The following is a 15863-nucleotide window of genomic DNA, read 5'->3' as shown; positions in this document are numbered from 1 at the left end:
CACAGGCTCCGTGCAAACTAATACCGTTACACAGAAGCGTGCCGCTTAGTGACATAGCACAATTGTTGCCACTAAGAAACACTTTCTGTCCTTTGTTACTGACACATGCATGTGAATAGGGCAGGTTCCATGTTGTTTTAAGGTACCCCTTTCCCAATTTCTCGTACATGCCAGCCTGTATATATTTTTGGCAGTATTGAAACCTGAAGGTTGAGATTGGAATATTTATGATTCCGTGGATTATCCATTCACTGACAGGTCGTTCTGACATTGTCAACGGTAATCTTTCTAGTTTTTCAATGCTCAAGATTGTATAATCAGCACCCTTCTGAGCCATACCGATTTGTCTATCAGTAAGGTTAAAGATTTGGAATAGTGACGTTGTGTTGATTAAACGCCAAGGCACATAGCCTGAACGCAGATTTTGTAACGTCCAGCCAAGCTGTACAATAGAACGCAATTGTGACTGACCATGTTGTAATAACAGTAAGTCTTGCGATAATATATCGATTGCTGAAGACACAATGCTGTCCAATGAAAAAATTCTGGAGGACAGAGTCATTAACCCATTGTCCACTACAGAAAGTGATTTTTCCAAATTAATACGGTCAATTTCCCGTATTCTTTCTGCTGTTTCAATTTGAGTAACCTTCCAGGCCTCATTGTATGCTGCATATACAGAGGCTGCTATGAAACGCTTTTGACGCTGTTTGCGTGGTCCCATTATGAAATCACGCAAGTCAGCACCATCAGTAAGTAAAGTTAGGTGTTGCTTAATTTCAGGCAGTGTGGAAGTTTGTAGCCATTGAAGGCATAATTTTCCCACACTGTAGGTTGTTATTATCCCTGGGTGATGTCTTTGGGGATATCTAGGGTCTGGCCTGGTCATTTTGAAACCCTGTGTTTTATTCAGGAATCTATCTTGACAGTTATTTGTATCTGTGGGCCAGATCAACCATTGTTTCCAATCAGGATGTGTTCTGTTTTGGTTAAGTATATGGTTTATGTCTATTTCTTCATCTGTTTCAGAGTTATTGCTAAACATTGTTGGCTTTGGAATAGACAGGTTATTTAAATCTTTGATTTTGGCTAAGCCAAGACAGGTGGTTTGTTGAACGGTGTCATTTAAAAATATCATTTGTTCTGGGATCATGCAGGCTCTAAACAAAGCTTCTATACCCTGTACTTGCCATTCTTTTGTGCCCCAAACACTTTTCAAATCAACATGTTTGTCCCAATAATCAAATCCAAAAGTATTCATTTTTTCAAAGAAAGAATCTGAATATATCAATTTTGTGTTGGTTATCATGGTTTTCATCCCTGTCTTGTTTGACAATTTGTAATAAAATGTTTCAGCATTAGTTATGTTAAAACCTGAAAAATATGAATATTTGCCATACACGGTTCTAGAGCTCCCTTTTGGAGGTGTAGCACAATGTTCCCATTGATTAAAATTTAAAACATTTCTAGGTTGTGCAGATTTATGCAAGAAATGGTTACCATAATGGTTATAGCAGTACATGCTGTCATAATTTGTAGAACCCTGCAAATAATCATGTTTTGTAAATTTAGCAGACATTACTAAGTCAGACATCATATTGTTTATACTTTCAAAGTCCCAATCATCAGCAAATGAGTTTGGTTTTGCAAAGTCACTCAAGGAGATCTTGATTTGGTGTGGATATTTCAGGATCTCGACCGGACCATAAATTTCATAGTCAGTGTTGTCCCAGGCTACCCCACCAGATATTGGAATTGCTGTGAAGTTGGCTGAAGAAAGTTCTGAAGAAAGTTCTCTTTTCTCGACGTGTGAAGATGTGTGTGGTTTGAGGACCAAGTTGATGTTCTGACTTGCTGTGTCCATTTTAGCATATTTTCCCTCAATGAAGCGTCCCAAGGTAAATACCATGATGAGCCAAAGTATGAGGATAAATGCACCAAAACCCACCCAAAATTCAATCCATGGAGAAACTAGATATGTTTCTTTCAGTTGTTTCAAAAGTACCTTAGCTTTGTCTTTAAAGGATTTTGATGATGGCTGTGTCTTTTGTTCGCTGAAGCCGTCAGAGGAATCATCGAAGTTGATGAAGTAACCGGATGCAGTTCTGTCAATTGTTCCAATTGGTTCAGGATTTTTGTTTCTCGCATTTTCACTTGGTACTTCTGTATAGATTGGTGTGTCTCTGCTAAATGTCTTTATTTGGGTTTTCAGAGGTCTAAGTTCTATTGCATTGTTGCATAGTCCTTGTTGTTCTTCTGCAGGCGTTTCGAATGTGATGAGCCTCTTTGTTAGGACCTCTGTACTGGTAGCAAACCTTGGTGTTCTGCTACTTATTGGGAGTCCACTTGGCCTACTGTTTGTTATCGGCCACATGTTGTGGTTTTACCAGGTCGATGGATACAACTCGGTTCTCCTTTTTTCCAGCAAGTGGCGGTAGTACAACTGATCTTGTCCCGTTGACAGACAAGACAGGAACTGCTTTTCTGTAAGAAGGCCCAAATTCCTTCTTTACCGCGATCTTCTCCCTGACTAGATCCCCGACTTTTGGAATCCAGACAGGTCTTGCTGGGACAGGTGGTGATTCTTCAGTGGTCGTTGGCTGTTCTTTCAACTGTATGTTGCTCAGGTCTTTTCTTGTTTTGTTTAAGTCCTGCAAAATAGCCAAACGGTCTTTGACATCAAAGCTTTTTTCTGTTACCACTGAAGTCTGACTATCAAGGTCAGAGATCAACATCCTAGTTCCGAATAATAATTCGTACGGACTGAATCCCTTCAGAGAATTTCTTGGCAAGTTATTAAGACTACGTTGGACACTTATTAGATGTTTGACCCACCCAGCTCCCGAACCTAATATCCTTTCTATTATAGATTGCTTTCTGTCTTGGTTTTTTCTTTACACCATCCCATACCCTCAGGAAGGAAGTGAGAAGATTCCCGCTGGGCTGTGCTCATTTGGCCATTCTTTCCCCCCCCAGGCTGGATTGCCTGAGAAAAGGAAAAAAAATTGGTCGAACGTAGCATGCTCTTAGCGTATATGCCATTTAGACTCGCAAATCTTGTATAACAGTCCGGACGTCAGCCGAGTGTTGTGGATCTACATTATAAGTGGGAACTAGCCTGTATATGTTAATCGCAAGCCATTCTTTTTAGTGGTGATGTTATCTGCCTTGATACGACGAGGTATTAAACTGCTTCTCTCCCCACTGCGATCTCTGTTGCAGTTTGGGCAGTTTTTTACAAACATGGTGTAGTGCAGGCTCATGCCTGGCCACCAGTACCGTGATTGTAATTCTTCCAGAGAATCCTTTAATTTAAGGTGTCTGAGACCCTCGCCCATGTGTGCGTCTGCGATTAACAAGTTTCTCCTGTCCATGTTTGGAATCACTCTATCCCCCACTCCAGGGATTCGAGCAAAAGGAATGGAGTTTGCATCTATGATGTATGTGTAATTGAGTGGATAGTTGATCGGTAACGCCGAGCAGTCGCCTTTTGATGACGTTTTTACTGCCAGCAATGTTTCGCCGTCAATGTATTTCAATGTACGCTTTTTTCGATCTACGGGAGCCGGTTTACTGGCTGCCGCTGCGGCTGTTTCAGCCAATGAATTCCCTACAACGTGAACGCCATCACGCTGGTGACTTAGTGAGTGTGTCACGTGAGTCTTTGGTAGTTCTTTTTTCAAAAGAGCTACCTGTTCCCAGAGCAGTCTCTGCTTTATTGGTGCATCCGTGTCATCTTTGTAATCGTTCTGAATCCAGGTCTGCAAATCCTTGTTATATGCTTTGACGCAGAAATATGAATCTGACACTATAAGTGTCGGGAATTCGCGATCCGCATTATCTAGCGCCATTTTCAAAGCTAATATTTCAGTTTGTAGTTCTGAATTAGTTTCTACTGAGTGTGATTTTGTTAATAGAGGTCTTAGTTTACCTCCGTGCCACACTTCTTTTGTAATCTCACATGTGGGATTGTATGCATGTTCTCCCCAAACGGAGGGTTGAGCATGTCCGTCTGTATAGATTACACAGGCGTAATGTCGTAGAGGCAGAATGTCGATTGGCAGAGGATACGTTTTTTCATATTTTAGATTTTTTAATTCTTCTAGTTCTTAAAAGACTGTTAACCAGGCAATACTTGATAATTCATATCCTCCGTACTGGATTTTCAGATGGGCAATTCTGGACTTTTTGAAGTTGAATTTGTAACCCTCTGCAGCGAAACCAAGTATTATGGTGTTCACTCTTTTCAAGTGAGTTTCCAAGTCATCATCTGTTAAGTAAATGTCATCGACATAAGATAATGCTTCATCATCATATAGTTGTAGTAATTCTGTTACTCTCGCTGAGAATACCCCCGGGCTGTTCTTGTACCCCTGGGCTAACCGACAGAATTGTTTTTGAGTGCCATTTACTGAGAATGCAGTTAAATATCTGCTCTCTGGTGCTATGTTTTGACAAAAGAATCCGTTGGAGATGTCCAAGGTTGTTTTGTATTTTTTGCGCACTATGTTATTCATTAGTGCAGCACTGTGTGAGTTTTGCACTGCAAAAGTTTTGCAACATGTGTTAAGGTGTCGGTAATCCAAAACTAGACGGTACGAATTGTCTGGTTTGGAGACCGGAAATAAAGGATTGTTCATTTGTGAGGTGCAAGTTTCAATCACCCCTTGGTATTCTAGCTGATCTAGTATTTCATTTACTTGTTTTTTAGCTTCTTGCTTAATTGGGTACTGCCTTTGTGCAGTAGGTTGTGATTTTAACTGGACTTTGTGAGGAGGAGAATCCTCATCCCATCCTACATGATTTTTATATAAAGCAGGTGCTAAGGCCACTGCCCACTTTCTAGCAAGTGTATATTTTTTATGAATCGGTATTTGATTCGAGAAGGCAGGCATAATTACTTCTTCGCCATGAGGGCACTCCCTGACAAACTCTGGTGGCCAGTCTTTTTCAGCTAGAAGGATGTCATAGCCCTTGGATAGGTTATCCCAAAATAGTCCCCTTATTTTCCTAGTCTTATCTCCCTCTATACGTAATGTTATCTCGTATATTTTGTGGGGCTTGCTAACTCTGGTATCTGCAGTTTCCACTTGAAGGTATTCATTCGTGTCCACTGTCTCCAGATGATTCATAAGGACTTTGCGAGCTATGCTCACCTCTGCTGCGCTGTCTAGCATTGTCTGAGCCCATTCTCCGTTTTTCAGTTGTGTCCTCAGTATTCTCGGCATTGTTAACTACCTTGATACTGGCTACCTTCTTTTTTGGAAATTGTGATTTCTTTTTCAGTTGAGCAGGTTCCTTGTCTTTGGACTTGGCGTGCTCTTCTGATCGTCCTCTTCTTTCCGATTTCTGCGAGGAATTCTGAAAAGATTGAGAGGGACGTGTATCAATGTCTTGATATCTATCAGGTTTTTTAATATTATCCCTATTTCTAAGGTTATATCTATTCCCAGAGGGTTCACTCTGAGGTGACCTTTGTCTCGGGTTCGGAGATTTCTCTCTTCGCCTAGGAGACCTTCCTCTGGACTGGAATTTCTTTTCTTTAGGATTGGATTGTTTATTTCCATCCCAGTTCTTTTTTGGTGAATTATTATTAAAAAATATTTTTTCTGGACTTGTAGTCAGTTGCGGTTTTACTGGTATTCCACCTAGACTATCTCTGCCTAGTTCTTCATAGGATTTTTCTATGATTCTGGCAATTTCAGCTGGTTGGTCTGCTATGTCTGTCTCTTTTAACCTCTGGCGGATCGCCACGTTTGCTGCTTCACCCTTTATGTTGGCTAGTAATATAGCCGAGACCTGCTTGAAGTCTTTCAGTAATTTCATACCAAGAGTTAAAGCTGGTTCTGGACCGTATTCATCTTGAATTTGTTTTAGCACATCTGGTATTACCGAAATGGATGGAACACCGTGCGTTTTTGTGTAGATGGAAGCAAAGACTGTACCCCAAGTGTCACAGTCCTCAATGTGTGGTGCGATTCCCATTGGGAGACATATAGTCAGAATCCTGTGTTTTTCTAATGGGGTGGTGTCAGGAAACACCGCCTCTATTTGGGTAATTTTCTGTGCCAACCAGAATGGTATTTGTTCCCGTTTAGCTGGAACTTTACCTAGGCAGGATTGGATGTTCTGTGGTGTGATTTTATTTGTGTTCCCCTGGTGAGGGGTCAGCTGTGGAATTTTAATCGCTGGCTGAATTGTTGAAGTCCGCATTACATACTGAACTAATTGTCTATGAATTTTTAGTAGTTGTTTTAGCTGTATTAATAGCTCTGCTGCAGGCATTCTTTCGATGTCTGGATGTGGTGTGTATCCGGCTAGGACCGGCCACGTTGCTCCTGGTCTTCCTAAAGGACCGACCCTTGTAATGTGATTGTTATGTATTAGGGCGCCATCAAATAAGAGCAAATGCTCTTGGAATTTGAGTGGTACTTCCACCTCCTCGAAAGGAGTGTACGTTTCAGGAGGTTCCTCTACTTTGTAATAGTGGAAGTACTTTGTTACAGCATTTGCTGCTGGAAAATGTATCCATGTATAGTATACCTCTGTCTGCCGATATTCGTGTGCCTCAATTACGAATATGACTGTGCCACCTCTAGGTGTCAGTCCATTTTCTATAAGTTTTAAGGTTATAGATCTCCTTTTAATGACCGGAATAAGTATTATATCCGCGTCTGCTGCTTGCATGGTAGCATCAGCATCTGCTATTTCAGTAGCTAATCTAATTGCCTCTCTTTCTCCATCGCTGTCTCCCATTTTACTGACAGGATGGTATTATTTTTGTTTGCAGATCAGGTTTCTTTATGGAAACAGAGATTAGATGCACAATATTTTGGAACTGTTTTATCCTTCAACGTTGACTAGACCAAGAACCATACATAGGAGTTCCCTCCTGCGAGGTTTTGGAGGATATAATAACCTTTCACCCACTCCAGACGTCTTTGGAGTATTTGGGAAAAGGGGTCTGAGTGAGAAAGCACGACTGAGTTACTCTAAATGTCTTACGTTAGTTTTATCGCCCTTTCCAAACGCGTTGGGCGCCATGTAGTGTAGCTCCTATTTTCCCAATAGGCTCTGCGCATTGGAATAGTGCCTACAGCAGTAAAGGCCTAGGCCAGACGTTAACTAGGTCTACTACTGTCGATACTAGACTTAATTTTTGGGTTTGCCAGCTAAGCTCAGAGTTCGCTAGAAACTTTCTCGAATGTTCAAGGAAGGATTAACTCCCCTGATTAGACAAGAAGGGATTTAGTTTCTGACAACCATAGAACATGACAACTTTGCTCTCCCCTAATCAAGAGTCAATCTCGAGAGTCGTGTGAGCACAAGGCAATTATTTTACTCAGTCAGTACGTGCATTCTTAGTCTCATCAGAATGTAGAGAAAAGGAAGAGACGGGCGTGTTCAATAAAAGATGTTATTTATTGATCAGTCTCTTTTCTCGTACAAGAGAAATGGATCGATATTATTGCAATACTTATAGTTAAGTAAAGTGCATACATTAGAAGCAATAGTATAAAATAATACTGTAAAAACATTGATATGGTTTCTGAGCCATATGATGTTTAAAATGATTAAAATATATTTACATACACATATACATTTGACTAAACGTACTCAACTGGTGTTTCTAAATACGCCTACCCCGTGTACCTGACCTAAGTCTAATGCGTGGGCGGGAATAGAAAGTTACAGTTTAGTTTAAGTTTGTTTTTGCCAAGTGAATAACTAAAGAATTCTCTAGGAGGGGTTATTCAGTTCTGTACCTGGAATTTAGGATGAATGAGGAATGGTATCTCTTTCTCTGCTCTCGATATTCCAGGCTGCCTGCGAGGGCTACCCGGAAGCGCCGGTGCTGGGTCTCTCGGCTTGAGATAGCAGCGCGTCTCTCAGCGCGTCAGGAAGGCGGGGCTGCTGCCTGCGGGGTCTGCTTCTGCTCTCGGCTTCGGCAAGTATGGCTGCTCCGTCTTGTCACCACGCGTGTGTTTGCATAGGGCAAGGTCGGCAATATTTATACCTTAAAGGTGCCGAGATTGACGTAAGGATGGACATAGGTACGTCAATAAAGATGTCATACGACTTGCTCGTTAGCACATTCTTTACTAAAGTTCTCTGTGAAATCAAAACAATGGCCGCACGGATTATCCAGGTTGTCATAGGTTTGATTTGTTATGAGAACGTCGTATGCCTTATCAGGGGCTGGAGGAATGTCGCTTGTCTAATTAGATCTCAAGCGTTATGACCTAATCAGATAACACGTTCCTGTGCCGTAGTGTGACTGCGTCAGATAACGGTATCTGCATCATGGGGGATTTCTTGCCTCATGGGCTGACTGTTAGTTAACTAGCTAGTAAGTTTAACCAGAATAGGGTCAGGAATAGGGGGATCGAATCAGAACCTATAGAAATACACGACAATACTGGTGTCATCCTGCGACACACCCACCATTTGCAGGCAACACAGTACTGTGTCGGGACACACAGTTTGGAAAGCTATGTTCTAAGGTAAGGAATCTAACACTAACCTGTTTCTTTCAGATATTGTAATTACTGCCAGTGGCCAATGACTCATCTGACGGACTCTAGTGGATTTAGCCAATGCAATGTGCTGATACGTGGAGTGTTGCAAAGGATAAGTTGGCCTTATTAGCTAAGGATGTAGTAAGCATATTTAGGGCAGACAAATGACCAGCCTTTCAGCATAAAACTCTGGCTGATTCCTAGTTAGCGATGGGTGCATTTTTGTAGTTCTCGCACTTATTTCAGCCATAAACCAGGACATTGAAAGGGGCCATTGTATCCCGGGTATTACGAGGCGGGTCCACAAAAAATCATGACAAAATGTGCAGCGATCCTAAGGCGATGTGCCTAGTGAGTGCTCCAGAATAAAACCCCATGCAATCTCATGCTTGGAATGTCTCAGCATGTGCCTGAACTCCTAGGGGATCCTGTCGCCCACAAATCTTCTCATGATCTGCTGCAGAACATAAGACCAAAGAAATATCGAAGGACTCACATGACACCCTTAAAGCAGGCTGCACCTGCATCTGCACAGTGCTGGGTGAATAACCAGACATTCTGGGTGCAGGAAAGAATACAGAAATGACATCTATGTGGTGCAGACCACAATTTAAGCTATCTTTTTCCAAAGCACTAGAGTCTTCATCCTGACACACATCCTATGGTCAAAGAAAACTGGTCTTGCATCCTACATCTCAATGTGATGAGGGATGACCAGGGACATTGGAAGCCACTGAATTCTCAGCTGAACATGGCACTGGAGACTCATCGCCCTGGGCCTCAAACGCCAAAGGAATCAGTTACCATCCTCAATGCAGACGTTGAAAAGCTACAGTTTCAATGGAAGGTTAGGCTTGTCTTCCAGAGAAGCACCTCAGTAGTTAAATTTTGATCTTTCGCTTATCACAATGAAGTCCTTGTACATCTGCCGAACTCTTAATGAGGCTCAAAGTCGCTGCAGGGATGGTCACTCAAATGTCTGCACATGGGGACACAGTACAGCCAACAAGGTTCAAGAAAAAATAGCTCTGTCGTACCAAGTATTTTATCTTAATCTTCATTTGAAACCACCCTCTGTGTCAAGTAATGACTATGGATTCAGCCCAGTTTTGAGGTAAGAAAGGTAGTTGGTGGTCTTTTATTGAAACAATGAAATACACTATCACAATGCATCACTTGAGGTCACAGAAAGTGAATCCGTAACTTATTTATCCCTTTAAATCCCTTATGCAAGGCTCACTACCCACAAAGTATACAGAGAAGCACAATTAAGTATGTGGTAGAGGGGAGAAGATTAGTGAAAGGAGATGAGGCCAAAAGCTACGCCTTCTTTGTGTGGTAAACTTTATGGCTCTGCGTTATGCTCTTTATTATATGCATCTCAGTAGGTCCATATGTCCATGAAGTCTGCTATTTACTGTAGACCCTATTCAGAGGATTACAACAGTCATTAGTGAATGCTCATTGTTACTCAGGCAAAGCGGGCACCAACAAATTCTCATTCTGATAGTGATGGCTGAATACCAAATTCTCACCTTTTGATTATTCTTCCAGACCTCAGACTGGATCTGGAAAATCTTTAGATGTACCCATGCGTGCCAACAGGTCGTACCAGCATCTCAGAGGCCATGTTGTCCTCGTCAGACATGAGCTGCACTGGCCTATAAAGGTGCCACCCATACACATTCGCAGTTACTTTTTCCGTGCCAAAAGACATTGATCCAGAGATACTCCTTGTCTCTCTTGAGGCCACTCTTTAGACTAAAGTTCGACAGTTTCAAAGGGAAAATGTCACCACCCAAATGTACAGGGCTCACACCCCGTGGGAACATCACAAACAGATGACTGTGACACACCTTCACTTGATTTGTCTGTCATGCCTGGGATTGGATCACAACTCCAAGGCCTTCAGTGATTGCACCTTGATGCAAACCAAGGCCACCCAGGACCAGGAAGCAAAGCTCTGTTGGGGAAACATCGCAAGACCCAACGTTGTGATTAGGTGAGGTCCAAAGGCAGGTCCCTGTCTAGCTCCTCAGGGTGTACCCGCTGCAGATCATCAACCTGTTCTGAGAGCACAACAAGCACTGGAGGGGCTCGGCCCCTTGTCACCACTCTCTATCCCCAGAGAAGGCGCTACGGTGTCAGTGTGTCTTCAGGTCATGCTCCTAAAGTCATTCCACTTCAGAACCGATTCGCCCCTTGTCCCATGGCAACTTGAATTTCTGTAGCCATTGGCGATGATGCAGCAGATTGAGGAATTCCATGAGACCATGCTGCGGCTTATTAGCCTGTTACCAGCTCCCTCTAATGCACCTTTCTGGCATAAGGAGCTGGGAGGCCTACCAACTGGGCTTCTGCTGGTGGGTTCACATTGGCACCAGTGGGGCACTCTGGTTGGGTTTGGGTTCCCATACCAATTTCAGTGCCGGATCCCTCTCCCATGCCACAACCCACGCAAGAACACGATCCGCTAATGCCGGCGACATAGATGACAGCCAACCTATAGGACTGTCTGATGCTGAGCCAGCTCCACGCTGACCTCGACTAAAGCTGCCCGCTGCTTTAACTAAGTCAGTGCCATTCCGCCAGCCTCTTGACTCTGACAAAGTGCCTTTGCCCTACAGAAGGCTTCATGTACTCCATTAATGACAATGGAAACATTAGCTTTTAAATCTTGTGCAATCATTTTCTGCTTGAACTTGAAAAGATTTAACACTGTAAACGTTATTTTGTATTGGTACCTCTACCCCACCAAAGTTAAACGGATCTTTCCTAGCTCTTCTGACATCTGCTGGTATGGATGCAGCCTTCTTGGGGATTTTCCCCATATATGGTGGGACTGCCCGACTATCGCCCTTTTTGGGAGGAGATTCTAACTCATATTAAAGGAATGCTAGGTTACCCCATACGGACCTCTATCGAGGAAGTTCTTCTAGGTATCAGAGAGTCGGGGTTAAAGCATCAGACAAAAGCAGATAGCTTGATTTTAAGGGCATGTCTAGGAGTAGCCAAAACAACTGTAGTGGCAGCTTGGAAAAAGAGAGAGACTCCGGCTGTGTCATTATGGCACTCAAGGCTCTGGAGACTACTCATGATGGAAAGATTAGCAGATATCTTCATAGATGATTATAAAAGTTTTGAGTATCGGTGGGGCCCGCTGGTTTCCTTTCTCTCGAGTGGCCTCCCATCAGCGGTATGCCCACCTTCGATAAGAGCACTTCACCGTTTCCAGCTTTAGGATGGTTTCTCACCCTTACCCAAACACTTTCAGATATACGTCTAATCCCTCTTGGCCCTGCATGACTATCTTAGGGCATGAACCTCGGTTCTGATGCAAGACCGACTACTCTTTGCCACTCAGAAAGATTATTCACCACCACCAGGGATGAAGGGGTGGGGGTAGTGGGAGGGGTCTTGTTTACAACAACGTTATGGTGGTTTTCTTTCTTTTTGTTTAGGGTTGCTTTGGTAAAAGGGTCATGACTCGAAGACAGAGAGGGAGATGGAAGGGCATCACATAAATAGAAAATGAATACTGGTTAGATGTATTTGAAAGAACGATGTCCTATATTTGCCTCATGCTCTCATCACAATGTAATTTGTTGCTTTCAAGTCATGCTGAATCAATAAAGCTTTGAAATAAAAGGTATTTTGTACATTTGCTCCACCCTTACCTTGAAGTGTTTAGGAAACAGGCTGCTGGGAGAGGAAGATCGTGTATCCACATCGCCTGATTGTTTCTTGTCTTTAGAGGAATCTCTGCTTATGTTCATTTCCTTCCAGGTATTATTCTGGTTCTCTTGTTCTTTGAGTGGCTGCAGATTGGATAGAAGTGAGACAGTGATGTTTGGGTTGGTATCATTTAAAGTGCTGGATAGTTGGCACTGCTTTCATTGGACTATGACGCCTCCTATTAAAAGTATTCAAACTTTGCAGGTTATGGTGTCAACATGCGGTTTGCCAAATATTTAAATGTGTCATTTACCCAACAAACATCTCCCAAAGGGTCTGATTTAGAGGATAGTGGATGTCTGTCTGCTGCCCTCGTCATTCTGCTGCTCTGCGTAGGTAGTGACTGAAGGCAGTGCTCCCTAGGATGAACTGTCACCGGCCTTACCAGTGAGAACAGCAATGTAATAACTCCAAACCACTGGAAATAATGGTGGACTGCCACCCAGTTTAGGATGGAAGATTCACCGCCTATTTCTTGAGTGCCTCATGTGTGAACCATAGCAGTCTCAGATAGAAACCACCACAAAATGTGCATGTAGAGACTCTGAACTCATTGGGAATATTTTAAATGAAGGTACTTGAAATGCACCCCCTCTTTGGCCCTCATTACAAGTGCCCTGGGAAGTGGGGTTGCATTTAACCCTCAGGATAGCAAGGCAGAGCAGTCCAAGGCTTACTCAGGGAGATGGTGTGGGAAGAACATCATGATCAGACAATCAGTGTCTTTAATGGATGTACAAGGTATGCACTCTTCTGGATTGTAATGAAGCTGCCTCTGTATCTGGTACTGGATACAGTACTGGATTCAGTGTCACACTGTACCTTTAAGAAGTTAATCGTGGGTTCATGTTCAGTTCTGTCAGCAAGAGGCTGGTGGTGACTGGCTCTTGCTGCTGTGCACCTGCACGAGGGTCGTGCTGATATTGACCAGGCCCAGCTGACTCCACCTGTCTCTCCATTCCCCACTGATGTGCCTAGGCACTAGCCTTTAAGTCAGCAGAGGAGGTGTTGAGAGTGCACAGGTAGGCAGAGGCCGCATTCACTTGCACCAGGGGGATGGAGAATACATCTTGGTGAAAGGCCCTAAAAGCTCAACCCGCCACTCAAACAAATGACAGTTTGTAAGGCCATTGCCATGCAACAACCTCCTATCTATTAGAGGTTTATATCTCAAGAAGGTAAAGAACTTCTAGGACTCTCAGTTCTCCAGTTCATATCCTGTGCTTTTCGAAATACAGGACCCAAACCCAATCTTTTCTGGAGGTACCAAGTCCTTTTGAATCTCTCTTCCTAAATTTCGAATGTACCCAGAATAGCTTTGCCTTCGAAATGCAGTAGTTAAAAGCTGATGGGTTTCTCTAAATTCATGATGGACTCTACCTTCACGTGGGTCAAGCTGGTGGGATAGTTTTTCCTCCACTCGTCTTTGTCAGAGCGTTTAAGGGAAACGCAAGATCGGAATTCCTTCAATATAGATCCATGCCGGCTGCTCATTGCACCTGAAGCACATGCACTGTCTGCTTCCTTATTTAGTGACTGCAGAATGAAAGCAAGTAAAATACACTTATTTGCAAGACTGTACTTTTTTAACAGACATGCTTAATGGCCTAAATTCGGCAATAAACAACTAGGCATATAAATATCTTACGTGTCGCTAAATTACTGGTTGGAAATAGCTTCATTACAACACTGAATTAACAGAGAAGCCAGGCTAAGTCAGTCATTTAATTATTTTAATCAGTATGATAAAGCAATCATAGCGTTAACGTCTAATTTAATGGCCCTCCTGGCCCGAGACCTCGACCTCGGCGAGGGCGGCATCTAAGTACTCCGACGATGTCATCACGACGCCGGCGACGGACGCGGAGCCGCAGGCGTCGCCTATCGACGCGCAGGGGTACTGCTACTCAAAAGTTTCCAGATCCAGTCTGACGCCTGGGGATATTCTAAGGCACAGCTTTCCAAACTTTTCATGTTGGGGACACACTTTTTGGAGATGCATCATTTTGGGACACAGTAAGGCAGTGTAGTGAGCAAGCGTAGTATAGCGAGCCCGAGCCACCTAAGATGGATTGGGGGGGGGGGGGTTGTCACTCACTCTGTCTGTCTCCCTCTCTCTCTCTAACTGTCTCCCTCTCTGTCTCCCTCGGTCTGTATCAGTCTGTCTACCTCTGTCTGTCTACCTCCTGCTGTCTCTCTCGGTCTCTGTCGCTCCCTCTGTCACCCTCCTCCCTCTGTCACCCTCCTCCCTCTGTCACCCTCCTCCCTATGTCACCCTCCTCCCTCTGTCACTCTGACTCTCCCTCTGTCACTCTGACTCCCTATGTCACTCTGACTCCCTCTGTCACCCTCCTCCCTCTGTCACTCTGACTCCCTCTGTCACTCTGACTCCCTCTGTCTGACTAACTCCCTGTCACTCTGACTCCCTCTGTCACCCTCCCCCCTCTGTCACCCTCCTCCTTCTGTCACTCTGACTCCCTCTGTCACTCTGACTCCCTCTGTCACCCTCCTCCCTGTCACTCTGACTCCCTCTGTCACTCTGACTCCCTCTGTCACCCTCCTCCCTCTGTCACTCTGACTCCCTCTGTCACTCTGACTCCCTCTGTCTGACTGACTCCCTCTGTCTGACTGACCCCCTCTGTCTGACTGACTCCCTCTGTCACCCTCCTCCCTCTGTCACCCTAACTCCCTCTGTCACCCTGACTCCCTCTGTCACTCTGACTCCCTCTGTCACTCTGACTCCCTCTGCCTGAATCCCTCTGTATCCGTCCCTCTGTATCCGTCTGTCTCCCTCCCTCCCACTCTCTGTATCTGTCCCTCCCGCTCTCTGTAACCGTCCCTCTGTATCCGTCTGTCTCCCTCCCTCCTGCTCTCTGTATCCGCCCCTCCCGCTCTCTGTATCCGCTCCTCTGTATCCATACCTCTGTATCCGTCTGTCTCCCTCCCTCCCGCTCTCTATATCCATCGCTCTGTATCCGTCTGTCTCTCTCCCTCCCGCTCTCTGTATCCGTCCCTCCCGCTCTCTGTATCCGTCCCTCTGTATCCGTCTGTCTCCCTCTTTCCCGCTCTCTGTATCTGTCCCTCTGTATCCGTCCCTCAGTATCCGCCTGCCTCCCTCCCGCTCTCTGTATCCGTCCCTCTGTATCCGTCTGTCTCCCTCCCTCCCGCTCTCTGTATCCACCCCGCTGTATCTGTCTCTTTGTATCCGTCCTTCCCGCTCTCTGTATCCATCCCTCTGTATCCGTCCCTCTGTATCCGTCTGTCTCCCTCCCTCCCGCTCTCTGTATCCTTCCCTCTGTATCCGTCCCTCTGTATCCGTCTGTCTCCCTCTCTCCCGCTCTCTGTATCCTTCCCTCTGTATCCGTCCCTCTGAATCCATCCCTCTATCCCTCTGTCTCCCTCCCTCCCGCTCTCTGTATCCTTCCCTTTGTATCCGTCCCTCTGCATCCGTCCCTCTGTATCCGTCTGTCTCCCTCTTTCCCACTCTCTGTATCCTTCCCTCTGTATCCGTCCCTCTGTATCCCTCCCTCACGCTCTCTGTATCCTTCCCTCTGTATCCGTCCCTCTATCTTCCTCTGTCTCCCTCCCTCCCGCTGTCTCCCTCTGTCT

At 44.5% G+C, this 15863-nt stretch overlaps 1 protein-coding gene across 15 annotated transcripts in view; it reads right to left on the bottom strand.

The window, feature by feature from the left end:
* Positions 1-15863, bottom strand: part of LOC144823590 (uncharacterized) — a 739799-nt gene that overhangs the window by 111432 nt on the left and 612504 nt on the right. For 13 of the 15 annotated variants that reach the window (XM_078682228.1, XM_078682261.1, XM_078682304.1 and 10 more), the window contains 2 exons: positions 13635-13790; positions 12197-12337 (listed from right to left, as the gene is read on the bottom strand). In XM_078682228.1, the coding sequence (XP_078538354.1) occupies positions 12197-12337; positions 13635-13790 (297 nt within the window). The remainder of the gene's footprint in view (positions 1-12196; positions 12338-13634; positions 13791-15863) is intronic. The other 2 variants (XM_078682267.1, XM_078682325.1) reach the window with 1 other exon arrangement.

The sequence above is a fragment of the Lissotriton helveticus genome, chromosome 1_1, assembly GCF_964261635.1.
Source record: "Lissotriton helveticus chromosome 1_1, aLisHel1.1, whole genome shotgun sequence".
NCBI lineage: Eukaryota > Metazoa > Chordata > Amphibia > Caudata > Salamandridae > Lissotriton > Lissotriton helveticus.
Note: the sequence above shows the minus strand (reverse complement) of the source record. Positions and strands in the feature narration are given on the sequence as shown.